The sequence below is a fragment of the Neopelma chrysocephalum genome, unplaced genomic scaffold (genome assembly GCF_003984885.1).
Source record: "Neopelma chrysocephalum unplaced genomic scaffold, ASM398488v2 Primary Assembly neopelma1_200, whole genome shotgun sequence".
NCBI classification, from domain to species: domain Eukaryota; kingdom Metazoa; phylum Chordata; class Aves; order Passeriformes; family Pipridae; genus Neopelma; species Neopelma chrysocephalum.
In genome coordinates this window covers 1,465,148-1,488,505 of record NW_020897862.1, presented here as the reverse complement: position 1 = coordinate 1,488,505, position 23,358 = coordinate 1,465,148, and the positions used below count along the sequence as shown (strand labels likewise).

Below are 23,358 nucleotides of genomic sequence, written 5' to 3'. Positions count from 1 at the left end.
GCAGCTGCTCCTGAGAGCTGTCCCACCTGGGGCTGGCTGAAGGGATGTGCCCAGGATGAGTAGGGACAGCCATGGCAGTCCTGCCACCTCAGCTGAGTCACCACCACTGTAACTCAGCTCTGAGTGCCAGGGGGGAACTGGCCTATGAAGGGCCTGGTTCAGTGAAGTGACGCAAATATGGTGATTTTCGAATGTTTGAAACATGACACTTCAGTTTCTAGTGCCTTAAACTTGAGTTCCTCAATAATTTAGTTAAAATTAAAAAAATCCTATTTATTTTCAGTGCAATGTGTGTAGCTACAGGGTACATCAGAGTAACTATGAGTGTGAAAAAACATGTTACTTTAATTTGAGATTTTTGAGATTTTTATTTTTAATTTGAGATTTAACATGAGATTTTATGCATTAACAAGCTAGATAATGTTAAAGCCTTAAAATGCTTGCAAATTGTGCTTGGCCCTGCTTTTCCGAGTTCGTTGGGAGATAAACCAAAAAACATTTTGGAGTTTTTAAATTGTACCAAAACAAAATACATTACATAGTATGATTAGTTTGAACTTTATGGACTGATCTTAGTTTCCTTGCCTAAAACCAATAAAACTGATGTTTTATTTTACCTTGAATTTTCTGAAACAGAAATTCCTTCCTCAAATGTATTTCTGGGACTGACTTGAGAGAATGAATTTGGTTTATGCAGCTTCTTGGCATTCACTGTTATTTTTATATCAAATACATTATTTATTGAGTCAAATGTGTGAATAAACTTTTTTAAGCAAAGACAGGAATATTGCAAGGTGATGAAGTCTTGGAATGTAATACTTGGAATGGAAAATGAAAGCAGGACTGACCAGTTTAGCTTTGGGTTGTGCATTTCTAGGGTGAAGTGAATGGAAGTGGCAATGTGATTTCCATTACTGGAAATACTAATTTTAAAAGAAATTAATCAAGTGACTATAAAACACTAGCTGCCAAGTTTTAAACTGAATAGGGCAAATTCAACATTTTTACTACATTGCCTAACCCAAAACACTAAACCTTAATTAACCTTTTGTTAATTTATCCTGAAATAAATTAGAGCAGGTCTGCTCCACTCTATCACAGAAAAGGAGCTGCTGCAGGTTCAGTAACTGATGTGAATCTGTCAGGTGGATGCAGGTTGGAACCAGGTGAATTCAAAATGTCTCTTGATAGCTGGGAATACATCCAGTCTCTTGTGAAAGCAATGGAAGTGAGATTGTGACTCTTCCTCCCCTAGAAACAAGTGAAAGGAGTTGGTGACGCTGCCCCTGCTCACCCAGGTTTGTCTCAGGGGGTTGGTTCTGGCCTCTGTGATCCTGCCCTTTTTTTGCAAGCTGGAACAGACTGAAAACACTCCTGTTTGTGGAACCTTTTCCTTTTTCTTACTTCATGTCCCCCCCACATCTCTCCACTGCACGGCCTCTGGAGCAGTGGTGACTCCCAGGCCTGCACCAGCTGCCTTTCAGCCCCGTGCTGTGAGGAGCAGTTTGTGGAGACAGGAATGATTTATAGTGTAACAAGGTTTTGCACAGTCACTCTGTCCTGTAGTGTGTGGCACAATCCCAGATAACACACCCTTCCCTGCAGGAGGGTGGCTGACATGTCACCTGGGGGTGCATGGTGAAGGAACTCATCTATTTGCTGCTTGGAAAACTGCATTTCCTCCAGTGTTAAAGCAGCTTCAGCACTTGGACAGTGATGGAGCCAGTGCTGGGATCAGCACTTCCAGGGGGACTGGAGGGGGGGGGCGTGTTGGGGTTGTTTGGATTGTGGGTCAGGAAAATGGGAACGTTTTGAGATGGGGGTGTCTGGAAAGGAGACAAAGCAGAATTGAGATGGGTGAGACCTTTGCTGATCTGGGGCTCAAAATGTGTCAAGGAAAAGTTCCCAGTAACGTCCCAGTATATCCAGGGCTGTCCTAAGCCACAAACTAACGCAGATACCAGACTTTGTTGTGCAGGCACAGGGCTCTGGGACAGCTTGTCCCCTGTTCCTGGAGGTAGGCTTGGCCTGGGTTTATATTTTTTCCCATTCCTGGCACTTGGGAACGTGCTGCTTTAACCTGGGCAGCTGTGGCTCCCGTTGAAGGCTGACTCAGTGTGTGTGTGCTCGTTTGTGTCAGCTCTCTTCTGCCTGATGCTTTGATGGTAAAGCTGGTGGTTTAGTTCCCCTTTCTGACTGTATTGCATGTCTATAACACTGATTCATGGGGTGGGAAATCCAGCTTTGCTTAATTAGGCAAATGAGACACAGTAAATGATGCATTAGTGATTGGTTTGAACAGAGATGTGTAGTTAAAACCCAGCTCCCATCTGCTTCTCAGAACCAATGTCAGACTGTCACTGGTGTTTGTGTTTGCTCTCTCTGACTATTTTAAGATAATTTTGGTGATATCTCAGGATCAGGTGTTTCTTGCTGTCAGTACATTGTAAGAATTAATATCAGGAGTGTTGAATGAGTGTAGTGCTGATTTCTGGCTTCTGTTTCGTTATCAGCACAGCAGGCAGGGACTGTCTCCAGAACCCTCAGGTGAAACATCCGTGTGTGGCACAAACTCACTTTCTGAATAATTTGCAGACTTTGATTTTGGGGCCTTTCATCTCTTTGGAACTTTTGTTTTCAAAGCCCAGAAGAATTTGCTTTCAGTGTGTGTCGAGTCTGAAAACACAGCAGAAGTTCTGCCCCTTCTCTTTGGAGTTAAAAGTCTCCATTTCACCAGTTTCCTGGGTAGTAGCAGACCAAACATAAGGACTTGGTTTTCTCCTTCAGCTGGTGTATTCCATTGGTTCTGCAGAGCAAAACCTTGCTGCTGGGAAGAGGAAAATAACACCCTAAATTGTCAGGGTTGAGATGCTCAGCTGTAGTCATTAAAAAAGAAAGTTTCACACTCTTTGAAAAAAAATGCATCCTGAAAATCTTCCCATTTGTTTCTTTCACAAAAATTATTTGATATTTCCCAGCTTTCTTTTGTTTGTGTCAGCAAAGGAAATCTCATCTTGCTTCTGTTATTAGGTAAGCTTTAAACTCAGCTTTTAGATGAGGAGAACCAGAGTATCAAGAAAGGATATGAGTTATCCAAAACATCTGTGACAGTACTGGGGACTAATGAGTCCCACTCCTGTGTTTTAACCCCCTGGCCAATCTTCCCCAAACATTTTTTATTTTCAAATTTGGATTTAAATGTAGAGAATTGAAACCATTGGTGCTTTCCCAATTCCCTCAATCAAGAGCTTTGCCTGTGGAGAATGACCATGTGTAACTATCCCACCCCTCCAGGAGCTGTAGTCAGAATTACTGAAAGTACAGACATGATGTGATCTCTCATCTAAGGTCATTTCTCTCTCTCTCCCAGCCTGTGGGCATAGTAATTCTGTGATATGGTTTTGGTTTCCTTCATGGAGGCCAAGCCTTTCTTGAGAGAACTGAGTTCTCTGTCAGCTCTTCTCATTTTTCAGTCTGACTCAAAATGTACTTTAGTTTTGAAGCTACTACGGGCCAGAAAAAGTCATTTTATACACATTTATTTTGTTACATTAGTTATTTTATCACTTTATGTAAGGCAGTAGTATTAGTTGAGATAACAAAAACAGTTATAAGAACTTAGTTATCCACATAAAATTTATGTAAATGACATCTGCAAAAGAAATCTAATTGAAAATTAAGCTATGTTATCTGTATTATTAACATGATAACCTTTTTTTTCCTGCTGGTAACTCTTGTTTTAAGCCATTGCTACATTTCAACAAGTGGACAAACAAGAACTTCACTCCACCTTCCTTGTTGATGGCAGTGGACAAACATACCAATGTAAATTGCTGAATCAATACAGCTCTGCAGGTCATGTTCTCAAGAGCACCTGGAATGTATTTAACACAGTGCAGAGTGGCTGAAGTGCCAAAATTAAATGGATTGACAAAGACTTAACACTGAGAAGAAGAGAACTGTATGTGCCAGCAAATAAATATCAGTACCAGAGTGGCAGAGTAGAGGGACAGAATTTGGCCAATCTGTGGCATTCTTGGCATAACTGAGATTTTATTCCTTTTAATGAGTGTAATTTCAATGCTGTGTCACTGCAGCCAGTTCAAACCCTGATGGCTCCCTCACCTCATGAAGTGTCTCAGTGAGATCACACCGCACCAGTGCTGCCCTCCCTCCTGCCTGTCCTCTTTGGGCCATGGAGAGATTTCCAGAGAAGTTCAGTCCGTTGGCTTCCCTTGCAATGCCCAAAATCATTGGGCTCCTGTGTGTTGTCACCACAGTGTCACTTTGCAGGATGCCCAGGGACAGAGCTCCCCCATAATGCAAGAAGAGACAAGAAAGTAATTCTTGGGTTTCTTCCTTTCTTCATTTTTTTTTTTAATTTTCCTTCTTTTAACCGTGAGATTCTCTGTGGTTTTTATTGCAGGAAATGCCTTCATTTCTCTTCTCTTGTTTAATTTATACCCCCAAAGTGCACGGCATTTTTCCCAACAATGCCTGCTGGGTCCTCCTGGTGCTTCTGAAACCCATGGAGTCTGGTCTTGTTCCCCCTGGCTAAGGAGCAAGAATTTGGTGATGTTTTTTCTCAGCATACTGCAATGCTCCAAATAGCAACACTGACAGACACTGAAATACAGATTTTAGACAGGGTGTTTTAATACGTGACCTTTCAAACTTCGTGGTCTCTTTTATCTGTTGGACAAGTGTTTAGAGATGACACTTCTCTCTGTGTGTTTTTTCTCTGATACAGCTGGACCCATATTAACTGAACATACATATTTAAACCCAGAAGAAACCATGCTAAAAGTACAACATGAGACTAAAATCAGCCACTTCAAAATTAGAAAATGGCACGAGTACTTTTGCTTGAGCACATGTGTTCAGTACTTCTTCTAGAGTATTCCATGGCTGCTTCCTTTGCTGGGCTCTCACTGGTCAGTGAACAGGCAGTGCTGAAGGGATGCTTTGGGCACGTGGTGGAGACTTTCCCTCGTGGCTTAGTTGGGTCTCTGCATCCTCTTGCTCCAGGAATCAAGTGACACTTGAGCAACTGCTGACTTACAGGACCTTCTGTGATCCCTCTCAGCTCCAAGCAGCTCACACTGATCAGATACCCCATGCAGAAAACACCTAAGCTTGGCATGAACTAAATAAGTTAAAATACAAACTGCCAAGGAACCTTATCTTGGGGCATTGCTCCCTTTTAACACCCAAAGCAAAAAGGGATTCAGATATTAACAGATGCGTGCGATCAAATTAACATTATAAATAATAACATCATGCTCATGAGGGGCTTCCCCTTTTCTCTGATAGATATTGTCCCTTGATGGAAGACCAGAGAAATAGGGGTTGTTTGTTTGCTTCTGTTTGTTCTGCACTTTTTTTGTTTTCACATTAACACAGAGGACTATCTTCTAGGAACCACAGCCGACGTGTGGAGAGCAGCAGCGTGGGCTTGTTATAAAATGGAGGTGCTTCTTCCAGTTACTAATAGGGCTTCCTTTGGAAAGCCCCTTTTGTTGTATTTCAAATCAAAACAGGCAAAGTCTGACATTAATGCATTCAGCTGGAAGTGCAGGCTGGGATGTTCCCATGAAACAACCTCTTCATTGTTATTCTTTTATTACAGACCCGAGGCAGCACTGTGTGAGGTACCAGCCTTTCTGAAAAAACAGCAGCAACAATAAGCCCTTTCCACTTCCCATCCTTTTAAATATCTGGTTCAATCAAGAGCTTGAGAATAAGAAATTGAAGGAAAAATGGCAGCTGGAAGCCTGGTTTCACTTTAGACGTGTGAGTGGATTCTTTCCTTTGAGGAGGACTGATCTCCTCCTGCAGCCTCTCCCTCAGGGGAGCACCTTGTCCCTTCATCCAAGTCATCTCCTTCCATGAAACCTTGTAAATCTTAATGGCACCACCTCCTAAGCCAAATTTGATTGAAGTTATCCACTGGGTTCAAAAATTACTGACACCATTCGTTAAAAAGGAGCTGATATACATATATGTACACGTACAAAATGCTCAGTGTGCTTGTTTCAGTCTTACTTCATCTGGAAAACGGGCCAGAAAACTCTCCCTGTTGCCAGTTCTGGGAAAGTCTTTCACAAACAGTTTGTTTGTACTCACATACTTACTTTTTGTATCAGATACTCTGACCTCTGAAGTGGAACTCAAACCTTCCAGGCTGTCTCTCGTGTTGGTGCCTGTCCTTTTGCTAGAAGAGCTTAGATAGGGGCTGAGCAGAGAAAAAATACTCAGAGGGGAGGGAAAAAAAGACAAACGGAGCCCACCAATTGCCCTGATCATTGTGTCATTTGAAACTTCATTTATAGATTGGGAGAATTGCTTAATGGCATATTATTACAGAAGATTAAGGTGTTTTCTAGCTCATTATTTAATTGGGAAAAACAAGAATGTGATACTCTGACTGACATTCAAATACTTAGTTGTCTCTAGGCCTTCAAGGCACATCTACCCCAACAGCTTTTATAGCTGAGAGAGCTTAGAAACTGAGCATTACCTGAGAGAGGGAAGGGAGGAGAGTGGAGTTATGTGTCAAATACACTGCATGCAATGTGCTGAAAATGCCTGGGATTTATACAGTGGCATTCTGGAGAAAGAAATCCAGGTAGTTAGTCAAAAGTGACAGCTATGAGTTACAGAAGATATTTACACAGGGTCCCTGTGGAATGCTCACCTTTGGTGCTCATTTGTGAGGCAGTGGGGTAGCTGTGGGTCTTTAGTAAAATAAGCATTTGTCCAACTTTCCATCTTCCCTCATTTCTTTCGGTTTTCTTTTTGCTGATAAGGGTGAGAAGCAACAACAAAAAAAATTAAAACCGAACCCAGAGGTGTGAGAATTCAAATTGTCATGATTTTCCTGTGTACCTCAGAGAGGTTTTCAAGGCACTCTGCTCTTTTTGAAGTGGCTAACCTTCACTTCTGACAAAACTCCTAGGGCAGATAAGAAGGCTTCATGACACATTCAATCAACTGAAATCTTTCCAGGCACCAGAGCACAAACCATCCAGAGTGACAAATGAAAGTGAGCAAAATGGTGAGTAGCAGACCTAGGGATGATTGTCAGCAGGAGGAATTTATTTCCAGTGGGATTGGAGGAAAGGGAAGGATTCTCAAGAGGATGGTCTGTGATATGTTGGTGTTTAAGTGGCAACATGTGCAATATGTGGCAATATATAAAGCCTAAACCTTAGTGGAGTCACCCTGCTGGTTGTGAGCCTTCACCCGCTCATGCAAACAGGAGCAAAACAACTGTATTGAGAAAACGAGTGTTTCTTACTGGGAACTCTCCCGGGGCTCGGTCGTGGCTCTCGAAAAACTGGCGGCTGGATGGGGCAGGGCTTGGCCTCGTGCCTGGCCCAGACTTTGGGTTGGTGAAGTGCTCTCTGAGGGCAGCCCAGATGACTCAGGAGCCGCCGGCACAGCCAGCCCTGAGCCTCGGGGTGCAACCTGGGTGCTCACACCCGACCCACAGACACCCGACGGCGCCGGGAGCCGGCGCTGAGGCGGTTTGGTTTTGTTCTTTTTTTAGGTTTCTTCTGAGGGCAGCCCCCCCTCTCCCTCCTTTCTAAATTGTTTTCTCACCTCGCTTGAGTCTCAAAGCCTGTCCCTTGCTTGTCTTGAACAGCTGGAATGGCTCTGGACTGAATGAACAGACAGGGAGCAAGGCTGGGCTGGAGCCTGGAAGGATCTCAGCTTCCAGAAGGAGCAACCTGGCTGTGCCACCTGCAATGCTGGGAGCCAGGGACATCTAACACCACCTCAGATGGCTGCCTGCAGCCTGGCACTGGCACTGCAGCTCCTGCTGCTTCTCCAGGACATCCAGACATCCCTGCAGGTAAGGCAGGGAGGCACCAGGATCCTGCAGCCCCTCAGGATGCTGGAGCCTGGGGAGGTCTGGGGGCAGCTGGGGCTGCAGGGCTGGGGTTTGGAGAGTGGGTGTCACAAACACAGGGTTTGTGCAACGTGGGGAGATAAAGGCATAAAGCAGAGCTGTCAGGGGATAAAGGCATAAAGCAAAGCAGCCCTCTCTGGGAACTCTGCAGGCAGGAGCAGGGGGTGCAAGCTGGGATCTGCATCCCCGTGTTGGCATTGCTGGAGTTCCTGCAGCTTCAGGCACATCACAGCTGGGGAGGGAGGGAGGGAAGGTTTGCTTGGGGTGGGGGGCTTTTATTTCTGCCTGTGTGCTCTGTGAAAGGCACGTTCCTTGCAGAGCTTCGTTCAGAGGCTGCTGCTCACTCTGCTGAGGCGAGTCAGGAAAGGCAGATTGAAAGGTGTAAAGGCAAAACCATAACAGACCTTCCTCTTTATACCCCCCCCCGACTCTGACTTCCTCACGAATCCACTATTCTTTCTGAATCAAAATCACTTAAAATAGCCCCAGCCCTGCAGCTGCACTCAGTGATGCTGTAGGTGCACACCAGCACCCTGCTCAGATCGTATCAGCTCCTGTGGCTTTGCTGCCACCCCGGCGCTGCCACTCACCCCCCTCCTCCCGAGGGTCACCTGGCAACGAGCCCTCGGCATCTGGCATAAATCCAGGTAATTTCCCTGGCCAACACCGAAGCATTCAAATTAAAAAAAAACAAAGGTCAGTCACAGACACTCTCTGCACAGGTACAGTAAAGTAGGTGAGTAATTGCCCTGTGCTGGATCCTGAAATGGGCCGTTTTCCCTTGCTGGGGAAATATGAGCATATATTAACCTAAGAGACATGTCTGTCTGAATAGTAAAACATCACTTGGGCTGCCAGGAGGTATTTTACAAGACATTGACTACAATTAGCTCTTTGAAAATAACCAAGTCCTGCATCCTGTTCATAAGCGTTTGAAAAAGGTCCTCCTGGCTCTTTTGGTAAGAGTAGGAGTTTGCTCTTGTGTCTTTAGTTGTAAATTCCCCTCCCACGTGGCAAGTTTGCTCTACTTTCCCCTCGTTATCTGTCCTGCCACTGTCTCCTTCCTGAAGTACAAAGGGATTGGAGCCTGTAGTCCTTGCTTACCTGGGGAGTACTTGGGAGGGCATTCAGATAAACTTGTCTGGCCTCCTGAATGCAAACTGCTTTAGGAGAAAGGCAAAAGAAAAAAAAAAAAAGGATGATATTTTTGCTAGTTGATGTCACTTTTTGGTGTTCTGTTCACAAAATGAAAGGAGCTGTGAGAAAATCTGGGGTTTTTGATAGTCATTGTCAACGTGCAGACTCACTGCAAAATCATCAGCTGAGATAAGCAACTGGCTTTTACTGTCCTTCTGCATTGCCTCTATCACAGAAATACCTGCTTTTACTGATGCTGGAGTACAGGTGATACTATTTAATGTGAGCTAGTAACAGCCTACTGGTCATATTTTTAAACCATGTTCCACCTTACTTAAGTCCACAGTTCGGGTTTTGTTTCTTTTCCTATTCAGTGAACTCTCATTTGTTGATAATGTCTTTATTATCAAACAGATGGAGCTTGACAACTTGAAGCCTTAGATTACCAGCTTCTTCAGTACTGTCAGAATTTGGCTAGAAGCTTGACAGGCAGTTAACTGTTTTGCTGCAGTATTAGTCAGTTCTAGAATAGCCACTGCTGGTAGAAGTCTTTTTTTTACTGTAATGTGCTTTCTTCCTGACTTACAGCTCATCTGTAGCAAATTTCGTGCTCTGCCTCACCATCACTTTTTCTCTATGAGCTCAAAAGGCCATAAATAAATGAGTCAAACCTTGTCCTGACTGAATTGCAGAGTAGCCCACTGAATTCAGCACCATCTTCACAACTACCATTATTTAATTTGGAATAGCAAACGTGTTTGTAGAACCAAGGAAAGTGAGAAGAGCTACAAAAAGCCTACTTTCTGAAACAAAGTCTCACAAGCAAGCATTGAACAACCCAAATGCTTTGTATCTAATATGTCTGCTCTATTTAATTGGGCCTTGATCTGCAACACATTTAGAAAAGAAAAAAAATAGTTGGCCTGTTAGGTCACTGAAAGCAATAAACCAGGGGATCCCTGGGGATGCTGACACAGAGCAGTCCAAGTAGGATAGCAATTGTGGTCTTTCCTTTCACCACATGTATTCCAGCTCCTGCTAAATCCCAAACCTTTATTTGAAGAGCATGCAGGAGTAATTAGTGAAATTCAGTCTCTGTCTCGCTCCAGTTGAACAGCACACTGAATCCAATTGAAGAATTCCTTGTACTAGAGCAAAACCAGATGCAAATTACTCATCTGACAGAGACTCATGACTTGTTCAAATCTGTTCAAAAGGTGTAGACAGATTAATTTTGTGATGTGAAGTTTTCTGCTGCACTGGGGATTGTTTGCAGCTCCAGCTCCCCTTCCTCTCAGCTCACACATTTCTCTGTTCCCCTGCAGCTGGCACAAAGCAGCATCACCTCTGCATTGCATCCTCATGTCCAACCCAGATCAAACCCACTCTGACACAGGACACACAGATGCAGAAATAATGGCTCTGAGGTTTCCCATCACAGCTGACAGAGACCTGTCCCACCCAGGGCAGGAGTCAAACAGCTTTAGGATTTAGAGGGGAAAAGCTGACGAGAATGGGGACATGGTGACTGAGGCTGAGCACTGATATGTGTGTGATTTATCACAGAAAGGGTCTGTGCTAATTTTTATACTCATGAAACACCCGTACTGAACAGGGGGCAACCTTAAAGCCATTTTGCAGGTAACTTGGATTGGAAGTGGTGGTGCCTTCAGAAGGTGGTTTGTCAGCCACAGAAATCCTGCCATGATTTGTTAAAGTGAATTCTTTTCACAGCAGAGCCCCGTGGGTTTGGCTGAGTGAACAGTACAAGGCTGTGCTGGATACCTGAGAGCAGCATTTGCTGGGGAGGTGTGGATGATGTGTATAATGTAGCTGTAGGATAGAGCTGCCCTCCTGTGGAGAGGGGGGAAAAAAGGTTCAGTACTCTCTGATGTATATTTTCATAAATTGTGTGGTATCCATGTCATGCAGTAATTTATCACTGCACTGGCATCAGGTCAAATTCATAATCAGAATGTGCACTGCTGTATCCAGGAGCAGAATCTAACCCTGATCTCCTGATTTCCATATTTTAGATCAAGGTAACTTTTTTAAAATCTGCACTTCCCTCATCCTTTTACACAGGCACTCTTCCTTTATTTAAACCCAGAAACACACAGACATACTGTAAGCTTCTGTGCTGCATAAATAATTCAAGAACTTTGTTCCCACCCTGGTTTAAAATTCAGCTGCATTTGCAGCCAGAGTTGGTTGCCCAGGAAGAGAAAATCATGTGTTTGTGGTGACTTCCCACAGGTCTTACAGAGAATCCAATCCAGGCTGATTGGCTACAGCCAGGATGCTGTAGCTTCTTAAATTTTCTTTCTAAAACCAGTTAATTCACTTCTTATCACTGTGGTGACTCAGGAATGACCCCCTGTGTGGTGGCTGGTGGTTTGGTGTTGCTAAGTTGGGGCTCAGTGGCTGGAGCTGCACACAGAAGTGAGGAGATCCCACTTCCCCTTCCTGCAGCCTGGGGCTTCCTCTTCAGACCAGGAAAACACCGGGGGCACGTGTGGAAATGAGATTTGAGTCAGGCTGAGCAGGCAGAGCCTTCTGCTCTTCCTCTGCAGTCAGACAGGAAAAATACTTGTAGGGAGGTTCTGGCCCAGGGGTGATGCAGAGATGTGTCACATTCTCAGTTCTGTTACTGGTGGAGCTCAATGAAATTTAATGGTTTCAATGTGTTTCTATTTCTTGCCCTTCTGTTCATTTCCTCCTTGACTGAAAGTTCCTGTTTTCTGATGGAAGTTAAATAATTTCTGTGTTTTCTGTGTGTTAAACAGACCAGGCTGTGAAGTGAGTTAGGTAGTGAGATTCTGCACAGTGTACAAAGGCAGCAGGTTTTATTTCAAAGCCCAGTGGGGAATTCATCAGCAGAAAGTGAGATGGAGAGTTTCTGAAATATTTAACTGCTCTACCAGTATCGTGTCGGAAAATCTCAGGGGAATCTGCTGATTGATTCTTCACAAAAAAAATCACTGTTTATGCCTTCTAGCAAAAAGTGAAAATGAAATTCAGATAATAACAGTTTTAGGGGATTATTAAGGGAGATGCCAAATTCAAAAATCAGATTTTCTCATCAGAACACTTGTGGCACCGTGATTTCCCAGAGCATGCAGTGGCCCAGACATACAAAAACAAAGTCTTTTTATAATGTTTCTTGTTCCAATTCGTAGCCGAGTCTCATTTTCTAAGCCAATATTAGAACTATTGTTTGGTGGGGTTTTTTTAACTAAACCAGTATCGGTTATGTAGTAACGAAAGGTTATTTCTGAAAACCTTCACTCACAACAGAAGTGGGATGAGTTATTTGAATAAGAGCTTCATTGTGAGAACATTTGCAGCATTCTTTCCAAGGCAAAACCCTCTTGTGTTCTCAGTGTAGGACTTGCCCTTAAATGATAAATGAAACAGTTAATTGGTTTATAATAAACACATCCTCAGGTTGCTAAATTCAAGCATTATGACTGCATGAATAACAGAAAAACCTGTTTGCTGCCAAGAGTCATCTCTGAGCATTACAGCCCGTCTGACTGGGTTCAGATGATGCTGAATATGGCACCACCTTTTACTCTACTGCACACAGAGCTGAAAATCCATTACAGAGGTCAGGGATTGTTTTTCTTTTCCTTAAAAAATCCTTATCTCAAATGAACATGGGACCATTTTGGGACAATGATTTTTATCCTTTTTTTTTTGCTAACTGCTGCAAGATTTATAAAGGAGATGCAGACATTAATTTAATTGCTTTGGGGATACTTGAAGTTTCAAAAAGCTGTGGACTTTTCCTTACTATCTGCAGCTGCCATCGCTTGGGACAGGTATTGGGATCTGCCCTAGTACAGAATTAGTTGTTTTCTGATTGTGTCTTTTGCCTGTCTCACTTTCTAGACATCATTAACCCCATCTCATTCCTGTGACACACGTGGGAATTGGTTCTATGATGAAACTTCACAAAGCTGCTGTTACCACTGTCCCTCAGGTCAGTATGTTTATAAAATAATCAAATTTACATGGAGTCTTCCTTGGAGAGACAGTAGGAACTCTGTGTATCTGCAGAATTGTGTTTTGTCCCTGAAAAAAAAGTGCAATTTCATGAATCACTGTCTAATTGAATCTAGATGTGATTCTGTTCTCCACCATCCTGCTCCTGTGCATGCAAATAATGCACAAATAGCAAACTCGAGAACTTGGCAGAATTTTTATGTGCTTTTTATCACTTCACTGGACACTGAAGCAGCCAGAAATAGGCAGAATTCATTTCAGCTTGCCTCAGGGTGTGAAATAGCACAGTGAAATCAGACTCAGTGAGTTTCTGCTCACAGACAAAAAGTACAAAATGAAGGTATGGAAAATCTGATATTATTCTCACAGTCACAACAGTTTAGAAAGTGTCTCACGTGAGGGAGGAAGGGAACAGCCCCTGTCTGGGGACACTGAGAGCTTTGCTAGAAGCTGGTTGTGACTCAAAGGCACACGAGGTCAGAGCAGGAAACACCTTGGTGAGACAAGAGCTCTGGAAATGTCTGAAACTGCCCCTATTGGCCAAAAAACCCCTCAGTGGGTGGGGCATTTTCTGGTGCTTCACCACCATCAGTATCTTCTCTCAGAAATCTGTTCTCTTTCTTTTGTTTTTCTTAAAGGAAATTTCTGACATTTATTTGAGCTCTGATAATGCAGGGGGGTTTAGTGTTTGACTGCCAGCATTTGCGTGCAGTTCCATCAGGATTCCCACTGGGACATCCTGTACTGCTGGCCACACCTTCCTTCAGAAGTTGTACAGGTAAACAAGAGCGAGGGATGGAGAAAATGGTCCCATAAAATAAGAAAAGAGGGGGCTTGTGACTCAGAGGCAGTCCCAAGGAAAGCTCTTTTCTCCTTCAAAACCATTCTTTGCCAAAGCTCCTGTCATGACAGATGTCATAGTGAGGTTTGTGAGAAGAAAAGATCTGATTTACATCAATGAGCCACCAGTATCCATCATTTCACCTCTGCTGATTCTTGTCACTCATTCCTTGGCTACGTCCTCATATCAGTCTTTGACATCTCCTCACATCCTCTCCACAATAAAAGTTATAAGAATCCTTTTTCATTTTAATCTTCCACTACTCCTCCAAGCAACAACCTGTTCACATCTGCTACAAACTCAGCTGCTCACTGCAAAGGAAGAGCAGCTTTTCTAAAAGTCCTTTGAATTGAAGGAAAGAGGAAACCATGAAAACCAATCACCTGGGAACTCAGAAATGGCAGGACAATTGCCCTCACTGCAGACTTGGTGGTCTTTTCTGTCAGCAAATGAGTTGCCACGTGCCCATTCTGCAGCAGCCCATTCCAGCTGGGATAATGTCCCACCCCAGGACAGCTGTGAGCCCTTCATGCTCAAATGGGAAGGGCAAAAACATGCTAGAGAAACCAAATGTCTGTGGTAGTGTGTCTAACAGGTAAGGGAGCATACAAGACACTTCAGGGTGGTTGTCTCCCATTATTCTGAACAGGTGTCCTGCATATTTTGATTTGTTGATTTTTTTTTTTTCTCCAGGCTCTGTTAAAAAGAAAGCTTGTCCTGAGAACCCAGCTGCAGACTGCATGAGGTGTGGGCCTGGGCAATTTGTGAACACACAACGCCAGAAGCCACAATGTGATGCCTGTGTCTTATGCAGAAAAGGTTTGCTTTCCCCAACACATACCTCACAATTATATTCCCTCTATGTATTTTATTTACACTTTGTTTGTATTTTATTAATTTAGAATTTCCAGCAGCAGAATTATCCATTCTTGGTTACTGATTTAGAGAGCAGAATGACACCTTGGCACATTATCAGTGTGGCTTCCTGTGTGACCTGGGGACTACCTAAAAACTCTCTTCTCCAGTGCTATCCAAGTCTGGATTCTACTTTCTGTCTTATATTACAAGCCACTGTCTAAAGGCTTCTCCAATTATTCATGACTTAAGTGGCCTTCATGTGGCTTTAAACTGACAGAGAGTAGGCTTAGATTAGATAATGGGAAGGAATTCTTCCCTGTGAGGGTGGGGAGCCCCTGGCACAGGTTGCCCAGAGAAGCTGTGGCTGCCTCATCCCTGGAAGTGTCCAAGGCCAGGTTGGATGGGGCTTGGAGCAACCTGGTAGAGTGGAAGGTGGATGGGATGGCAGGGGGCTGGAACGAGATGAGCGTTAAGGTCCCTTCAACCCAAACCATTCTGGGCTCATGAGGAGTGCCAGCACCTTGTTCTGCCTCCTGAGCCTTTGAACTGGTGTCGCTCAGCTTTGGCCCCTTTTGCATTTCCCTTGCAGGGTGATCCTTTGTCACTGCCTCTGTTTCTTGCCCCCAGAATTCGACCTTGTGGAGAAGGAGCCCTGCTCCTTCAACTCCAGCAGTGTCTGCGAGTGCAGGCCGGGCCTGTTCTGCCAAGAATCCCTCCCTTACACCTGCGCCCGGTGCCGGCCCCACACCCCCTGCCAGCCCGGCTTTGGGGTCCGGGTCAGAGGTAGGAATTCCACTTTATCTTTCCTGCTCTTGGCCATGGGCCTTGACCTGGTCAGTCCCCACTCATTGTTTTTATTCAGGCACCTCAACACGTGATGTCACTTGTGAAGAGTGCCCTGCTGGGACCTTCTCTGACCAAAGCTCCAGCACTGACACCTGCAAGCCCCACACGGAGTAAGTCCCTGGTTCTTTAATGTGACTGACTGAATAACTGAAATTAATAAAGGATGAAATGGGACACGTCACTTCTGGTGCAAAGAATACAAATTTATCTTAGAGGCACTGGAATAGCTTTGGGGCCAGGAGCAGAGGTTAGAAAGCCTCTCTCTGTGGCTGTTGCACAGCCCCTGGAGTGAAGGGAGGGAAGGAAGGAATCCCTCTTGCCTTGTTTTTAGTTTACAGTGGAATATTACCCCTGTGTGAGTGTCAGGTTTGCATCCAGGTCAAGAATTAATGCCACGGGGGTGAGAAGAAGGTTAATGGCTTTGACACTGAAGGCAATAATTGAAGGTGGTACAAATATGACCAAAGGGATGTTTGCCACATGGAAAATGCTCCTCTCTTGTACCATGGCTGTTTCTGTAGCACTGACACCCGTTCTTTTTCATTCCCAGATGTGCCAAGTTAAACAAAGTGGCACTAAGCCAAGGAAATGCCACACATGATCAGGTTTGCCTGGACCAATTGCCCACCTACCTCACCCAAAGCCCTTTGTCCACAAGATTCAGCAATGAAACAAATCACTCTGACCCAAGGAGGCTTGAGGAGAGCCTGGTGACCATTGCTAGTGGTGACCTTCTGAGTGCCACGACAACTGAAAACCCCAGTTCAACTCCTGAGGAGAAAGATCTGACTGGCATTTTTCCCACCTCAGCCAAGGGGGAGATGACAATGGGAGGTAACAAAGTAGTTACTCTGTTTTATTAAAACTCATGTTTTATTGGGAGATATCTTTGGTAAACACACTTTTTCTGTGGGACTTCCTGCAAATCCCCTACGACTTGTGAAACGATGTCCATGGGTCTGTGTCCAAATACATGGATCTACTCAGAGCTCCTCCTCTGCCTTTCCTTAACCTTTCCTGTGCTCCCTTTCTGTGCTGCAGGTGTAGTGCTTTGGGCAGTGGTTCTCTGTGTGATAGTGCTCCTTGGGGCCATGCTGTTTTTTTGGAAATGGAAGGTTTGCAAGAAGCGGATCCTCGTCCTCAAAGGAAAGCGTGAGTTTTTAAAGCTCTGATACCTGGGATGCTGTTTGATCTCCCAGTATAAGCCAAAGGGGAACTCAAATATCCCAGAATTTTATGGAGGTCCCTGGGGAAGAGGATGTTCACTACAGCCTGGTGAAGGCAGGCCAGATAAGGGTTTTAGGCAAGAGAAATATGAAACATTGAAGCAGCTGTGAGTTTATGGAGAGCAGGGAAAGGGTAACCAGCTGTTTCTTCTCTCAGCAAGACACTGATATTAAATGATACCTGAAGTGTTGTGTGAGTATTTGTTGGTTCTGGGAACGGGGATGGGCTTTGAGCATGAGAGGAAGAGTGATTTTTACTGACACTGGCTCTCTGTAGCTTCACCTGTCAACTATGTGGGGTGTGCCTGTGGAACCACATTCCCTCTTTTTAGAAAGCAGGATGTGCACGTTGTAGGTTGGTTGTAGATCTGTGGGTGTGGCAGAGCTGTTAGAGCCTGCAGGCTCCACGGTGAGTTTGACTAAATGGAAGGTTTCTTTTCTCAGCCCATCTGCATTCTGTCATCGCACACAAATACGGCCTCAAATCACCAGGTGAGTGACTGATGGACCAGCACTCTGAAGAATAAGTGGAGAGTTTTAATATGGAACTTTATTCTATAGAATTTTAATTTAAAAAGTGGGAGTTTTTCAGGTCACACCTCTGTCTCTGCTGCCGTGCACAAGGCCAGCGCTGTCCGGATGTCACCAGGTGCCACCAGATGGCACTTTGTTCTCACAGTATATGAAGGGTTGGGTGATGTGTCAGTGCAGGAAAGCAGTCAATTAGTTTCTGGACAATAAAAAAAAAGCCAAAAATCTGTGTGTTAGCCATAGCAGCCTGTACAGATCCCCCAAAGCACACACAGTTTGTCCAATGAGCTGATCCCCTCTCATCATCCCAATCTATCCCACTGATAGATCTATTCTGTTGTGTTAGATTCTCCTAAGCACCACAAATCAGACCTTTTAATACTGATTTATTCAGGAATATGATTTAAAGCAGCTTAATTTTCTCAAAATGGATTTTTTTTTTCTCCCTCACTTGCATTACACAAAAAAACTGTTACTGTGCAGCATTTCCAAGCTGATGCACTGAAAATAGTTGCACATCAGGGTGGAATTAGATAGTAGGTCTGAGCTCATCATGCTTCATAGTGCTGCAGGATGTTGAATACTCCTTCCTCCTCACCTCTCTTCTTTCCCCAGCATTCCCTGGAATCATCTAATGAAGTTACATATAAAATCCCATCCCCTTAATACTCATCTGACCACACAATGAACTGATCTAGCTTGTTAATCCAGTAGAAAGTTATTAACTTTTTTTTTTTAATAAACCTGTCTTGTGCTTATCTCGACAAGTTTCCTCAGTTCATCATTTCATCAGATGAATTCCAGTTGTGGTGTGGGGAGAGTGATGCAAAGGGCTTTGGGCAGAGCAGGATCTCACAGTCTTGGCAGCAACACTTTGCTGGCTCACCTCAGCTGTGTCATTTGAGGGTGCCCTCAGTGTTAGGAAAACTGTGGTGCAGGTGGGTTGGGCAGTGGAGTGGTTTTGGGCAGGGCCAGGTGGCCTTTCAGAGCAAATATTAACATTCTTGTGACTGTGTGAATTTTCTTCTGGTAATTTTTTCTCTCTCCATTGCAGGTTCTGACCTAGGGCACAAATGTGAAGTAAGTGTGAACAATGTTCCAAACCAGATCCTTTCCAGGCCAATGCAAATAGTGTTATTTTTAAATGTCCTGTCACAGAGTGCCAGGCTTTTTGCTTGGACTTTCCTCTACAATGTGTGATCATCAGGGTGCAGCAACGAGCTGTACTGGGACTTGCTACTTTCGTGTCTTGGGCTGGGTTTAATGTGGTGTTAAATAACATGATGCTGCCAATCTTGCTTGTGAGGGGAGTATTTGGTTTGGTCTCGTGCCATTAATGGTGCATTCCATGGGACAGGGTCCAAAATCACAGGATGAACATGCCCTTTCTTCCTTCTGGGAGAAATTTGTCTGTCAGTCCCTGCTTTGTCTGTCAGATATTAATTTTTCCAATCACTCTGGTGTCAATCATCTGTTATAATTTCAGAGTGTCATTGCTAATTCCTGAATTGTGAGGAGCTTCCACTCTTGCTTCCTGAGTCAGACATAAGCAAGAATTTTAAACTGCACATATCAAAACCTTACAATGTTTTTTGTGGGGTTTGTGTTTGTTTTTTTTTCTTTCCCAACCTTGTGGAAACACAAACAGAGCTAGGAACATTTGACCTCTCTCAGATTCTGGTTCCTCTTTTAAAGAACTGTTTGTAATTAATTCCTCACCTAATAGGTAGTCTGAGCTTGTTAGTTCTACCTGAGGTTCTGCTGAGGCAATTCCATTTTGAAGTTAAACCAGTTCAACCTCTGGCTTGTTCTGTTCTTCCATGGGAGCGTGGTAGATCTTTGCAAAACCTAAGAGGTAGCTAAACTATATATTTTCTTCAGTGAAGATGATGGACACTCTTGCAAATGTCATCAAAAATCTGTAAATTTAGCTTAGAAATACTGTTTTTTAAATATAGGCTTAAGTGATACAGGAACCTGCTTCAAAGAAATTTAAGTTCCCATACCTGTCACGCACTTTGGAATTCTTCCCTCCTTGTGACAGTGGTGCTGTGAGGTATATCCTGTTGTCCTGGCTGCCCTGGCAGGGTTCTGCAGAATCCTTGCCATCTTCACAGTGTTCTTACATCCACCCCACTTTTGCTCTCTGTTTGTATTGGCAGAAGGACCCCCTGACCACCGAGACTGGGACAGAAGAGAAGGAGTTAATAGGCAGAACCCTCCCTTTGGAAACCAACAATAACTTGGTCTCCAGCACAGAAAAAGCACAGAGTCCCCATCGGGGTGTGGCTGAGGTGACACCCAGCAGTGGGAATGGCCCAGATTGTCCTGTGGATTCTCGAGTCAGAGACCACACAAACAACAGAATTGGTGAGCCTTGCTTTTTTTTCCCTTCTCGCTTGTTTTTCCAGTTTTTCGACCATGTCACATAATGTCATTCCAAGATTACTAATAAGCTGCAAAGTGTTCAAATCTCCTAATAAAGATTGGAGCTGAATCTCCAGAATCTTTGACACAGGAATACCTATTCATCTGAATATAACACTTTCCTATTTTCATGTTTGCCTTAGTCACTTATGAATCTGACAGAAAATTCCCTTCTTCCTCCTATTCATTCCAAAAGATGTAAATTTACAGAAGAAATTTGAAAACCAAAAATATGTCAGCTGGGAAATGATGTTCTGAGTGGGAGTGGTAGTTCACATGACTAAACTACCATTTGGTTCTCTGGGTTTCACAGTAATAGCTGGAAATGTGTCTCCCATGTATTCCCATGAAGTCTTTGACCATGGCACAGGGTGAGAGATAAAGCCAGGCAAGGGAGCTCACTGAGGGGGAGAATTGTTACCTGAGACATTCTGGCAATGTTTCCAAACCCAATTTTGAGGTTATTTGAAAGTGTTATTTTTCATATTACAAGAGCTGACCTTTCCTTACGAAATGAGCTTTCTGTTTTTACTGTGAGCGATGGATTGGGATGAATGTGATGATTTGACTTACCATAGCCAAATACCTCCAAGCAACTGTGACCTGCAGTGTCTGACCTGCAGCATCCTTCTGAATCAAGTGCAGTGGTCCAAGCCATTGCAAAGGCCTTATTTACCATTTGTGAAGGAGGATGTATAAAAGTTGGACACAAAGTTCAAACCTATCCCAGAAAATTTTGCAGTTTATTCTCAGCTGGAAAGAATGTCATTTCTTTGCTGGTCTTAAGACCCCAGAATTTCTGTACAGTGCTGATCCCTGCCCAAAAGCTGCTTTCAATGCAAGTGGTGTTGTTTCTTGAAACAGCAGGAGAATAAACCTTGGATTCTTTATATCTAGGTGCCAATTAATTGCTCCTTCTAGCAGACTTTTGTGAGTATCTTCTGCCTTTTCTGCTTTGTCCTTCTCCTGTAGTCGTAGCTCAGTGGCTTCATCCCATGGAAGCTCAATTTACTTGATCTGGAATGGCCAGAGTCCTAATAAAAAATGTTGCATGAAAAGGAGCCATCTCTGTGGCCAGCAGTGATTGTTCACTACCCTCAGCACCACTTTTTTCCTTCCTCAGAAAAGCTCTACATCATGAAGGCCGACACTGTTATCGTGGGGTCCGTTGCAGAAGTGGCCGGTGGCAAAAACTGCGCTGCCAGAGGATGTGAAAGCAACGTTGATGCCCAGGAAACCATGGAAGAGGAGCTGGGAATGCACTACCCAGAGCAGGAAACAGAGTCCTTTCCAGGGAATGATGTAATGGTTCCTGTGGAAGAGGAGGGAAAGGAATTCCACCACCCCACCACTGCCACAGAAAAGTGACAACCCATGGAGGTGATGAGCTACAGGAACATCCAGTGTTACACTAAGTCTGATTCTGTGACAAGTGCCTTGGGTTGTTGGGAAACTCCTGGAAAACACTGAAACACACTCAAACAAGGAGAGCTAGAACCTCCTTCATCTACCAAATGACAGGATTATCCAAACTGCTGGCCTTCATAGCTGACGTCAAATATTCCTCTTTCCCTCTCTCTCCCAATATTATGCTGGAAACAAATTTGAATCAAACCTGCACAATTTAGAGGACATCTGGATGTCAGCTGAAGTTTCACAGCTTGCTTTCTCTGCATGAAGGAATGAATTGAAATCTATGTCTGGCTACTTCTATTAGCTATGAAAATTCTGGCCAGGATTCCAAGTCAAGCTTGAGGTTCAGCCATGAATATTGTTGAATAGGTTGTTTTACTTCAAGTACTTCCAAATTTGTCACATATTTTGCAACATCTGGCATTTTCTTAAGGCCTACACTCTTGCCTGGAAGTGATGACAACTTCAGTTTTCCCTAGCACAAACAACTCTCAGGATTGTGGACTTCATGTTTTTTGAGGAAATAGGATCAAAAAGTGCCACACAGGCTCAGAAAACAGAAGGCAAATAAAACTAATTGAAGTCCACTGTACTTCAGGCCATTCTTTCTAGGTTTTGAAGCCTGATTCATGATTTTGACTACTTCAAATCATCACTAAGTGTAAGAAACGGCCTCTTCTGAGGGAAACTCGCTGAATATTTGGTTATTGGATGAACTACGGGTTTAACCCGGTGTGGAGCCTGTAAAAAGGGAAATGAAGAAAAACTATTTTTCTACAGAAAGAAAAGACTGAAAAAGAGGCACAGCAATTATTTCCTATAAAATTGTTAATATCTACTTGGTTTAGAATTGTTCATCATCATCAGGGTGACACTGATTTGCATATGCTTTAAAAACAAAGCTGTTTTGTGGTTGACTGGCTTGTGTTAGGCTATTTTTGAATCTTTCATGCTGCTTGTTCAGTAACTGTAAATGTAATAGTGCTGACTATACTTTTGCAGAGGACAATGGAAAATGAGCAAGATGATGAAGTGTGTCTTAATAGTCAAAAAAAGGAACCACAAAAACCATTGCTTGCTTTGCAGTTTTGCCCTGGATGAAGTACTGTAAAAACAGCTGTGCAGCTGCAGTGACTTCTCTTAGAACACACAAAAGGAAGATAAGGGCATAAAAACACCTTCTTGGGCCGGTCTAGGAGTATGAGCCCAACATTTTATCTCTGGCAGTTGCAGTCAGGGATGTCAGTTAGGAGGAGCACATCAGCCTGGCTAATATCTGCTGGCTAATATTCCTCACAGTTCTGCAGCAGCAGCTGGAATTGGATCAGGATGTCCAGGAGTTTGTCTGAGGCTTTACAATTCATTCATATTGCCACTAGTTTTTCTTCCCTCTTTTGAATTTCCTGGTACAATCTTTCCTCCATAAGCACCTGTGGCAACAAATTACAGATACCATGCTCTGTGTAAAGGACTTTTAACACTTTTAAACTGGCCTTTTTATTTCAGTGAATGCCACTAGTTCTTGTCTTACAGAAGTCAGTGGCTTGTGTTTGTTGTTTTGTGGTTTTTGTTTGTTTGTTGGTTTGGTTTTTTGCAACGGAGTTGCTTTTGTGATTCTTGATTTTGTGATTTATCCTCCTCAGCCTCCAAGCCGAATTCCCATCTCCTCATATTTCTCATGTAACTCAGATGCTCCACTGCCTTGGTCACTTCAGTTGACTTCTTCCACATCTACTTTAACTTCACTACATACTTCATTTTAGAAAACACCAATTTGTGAACCGACAAACTGAATAACCACTTTCACCTGGCTGTGGTTGTTCAGGGCTGTTCTGCAATTACAGCTAATTGTACCTCTCAGCTCTGTATAGAAATTAATTTTTTTACTGGAACAGCTTTCTAGATGAACCGTATGCATTGCAACCTGCTGGATGTGTAATAGTTGGTTTGTTTAACAGTGCTGGTAATCTCTGAATTAAAAGTTACATGGATTTTAAGCCATGGCCATGCTTTCCTTGTTTGGTATGTAAATGTTTCATTGTTGATAATTTCAGTACCTGTATCAGTCACAGAAGAAATATTTTTGCAGAAGAAGTATTTTTGCAAGAAAGCCACTTGAAGCTCACGAAGCTCTTAGTGGAGTGGAGTTTTTCTCA

At 43.6% G+C, this 23,358-nt stretch overlaps 1 protein-coding gene across 2 annotated transcripts; it reads left to right on the top strand.

The window, feature by feature from the left end:
• Window positions 1-467: 467 nt before the first annotated feature.
• On the top strand, window positions 468-23,199 carry TNFRSF8 (TNF receptor superfamily member 8). 2 transcript variants are annotated; one of them, XM_027702972.1, is made up of 13 exons: window positions 5,017-5,793; window positions 6,959-7,057; window positions 7,649-7,858; window positions 12,947-13,037; window positions 14,595-14,720; window positions 15,387-15,542; window positions 15,622-15,715; window positions 16,156-16,439; window positions 16,647-16,757; window positions 17,276-17,323; window positions 18,417-18,442; window positions 19,525-19,732; window positions 20,913-23,199. In XM_027702972.1, exons 3-13 carry the CDS (start codon window positions 7,787-7,789, stop codon window positions 21,155-21,157), a joined length of 1,461 nt encoding a protein of 486 aa, XP_027558773.1. In that variant the 5' UTR covers window positions 5,017-5,793; window positions 6,959-7,057; window positions 7,649-7,786; the 3' UTR covers window positions 21,158-23,199. The 2 variants fall into 2 exon arrangements, with proteins under 2 accessions (XP_027558774.1, XP_027558773.1); XM_027702973.1 differs by lacking the exons at window positions 5,017-5,793; window positions 6,959-7,057; window positions 7,649-7,858; window positions 12,947-13,037 and adding an exon at window positions 468-471 and having other exon boundaries at window positions 14,613-14,720.
• The last annotated feature ends 159 nt before the right edge of the window (window positions 23,200-23,358 follow it).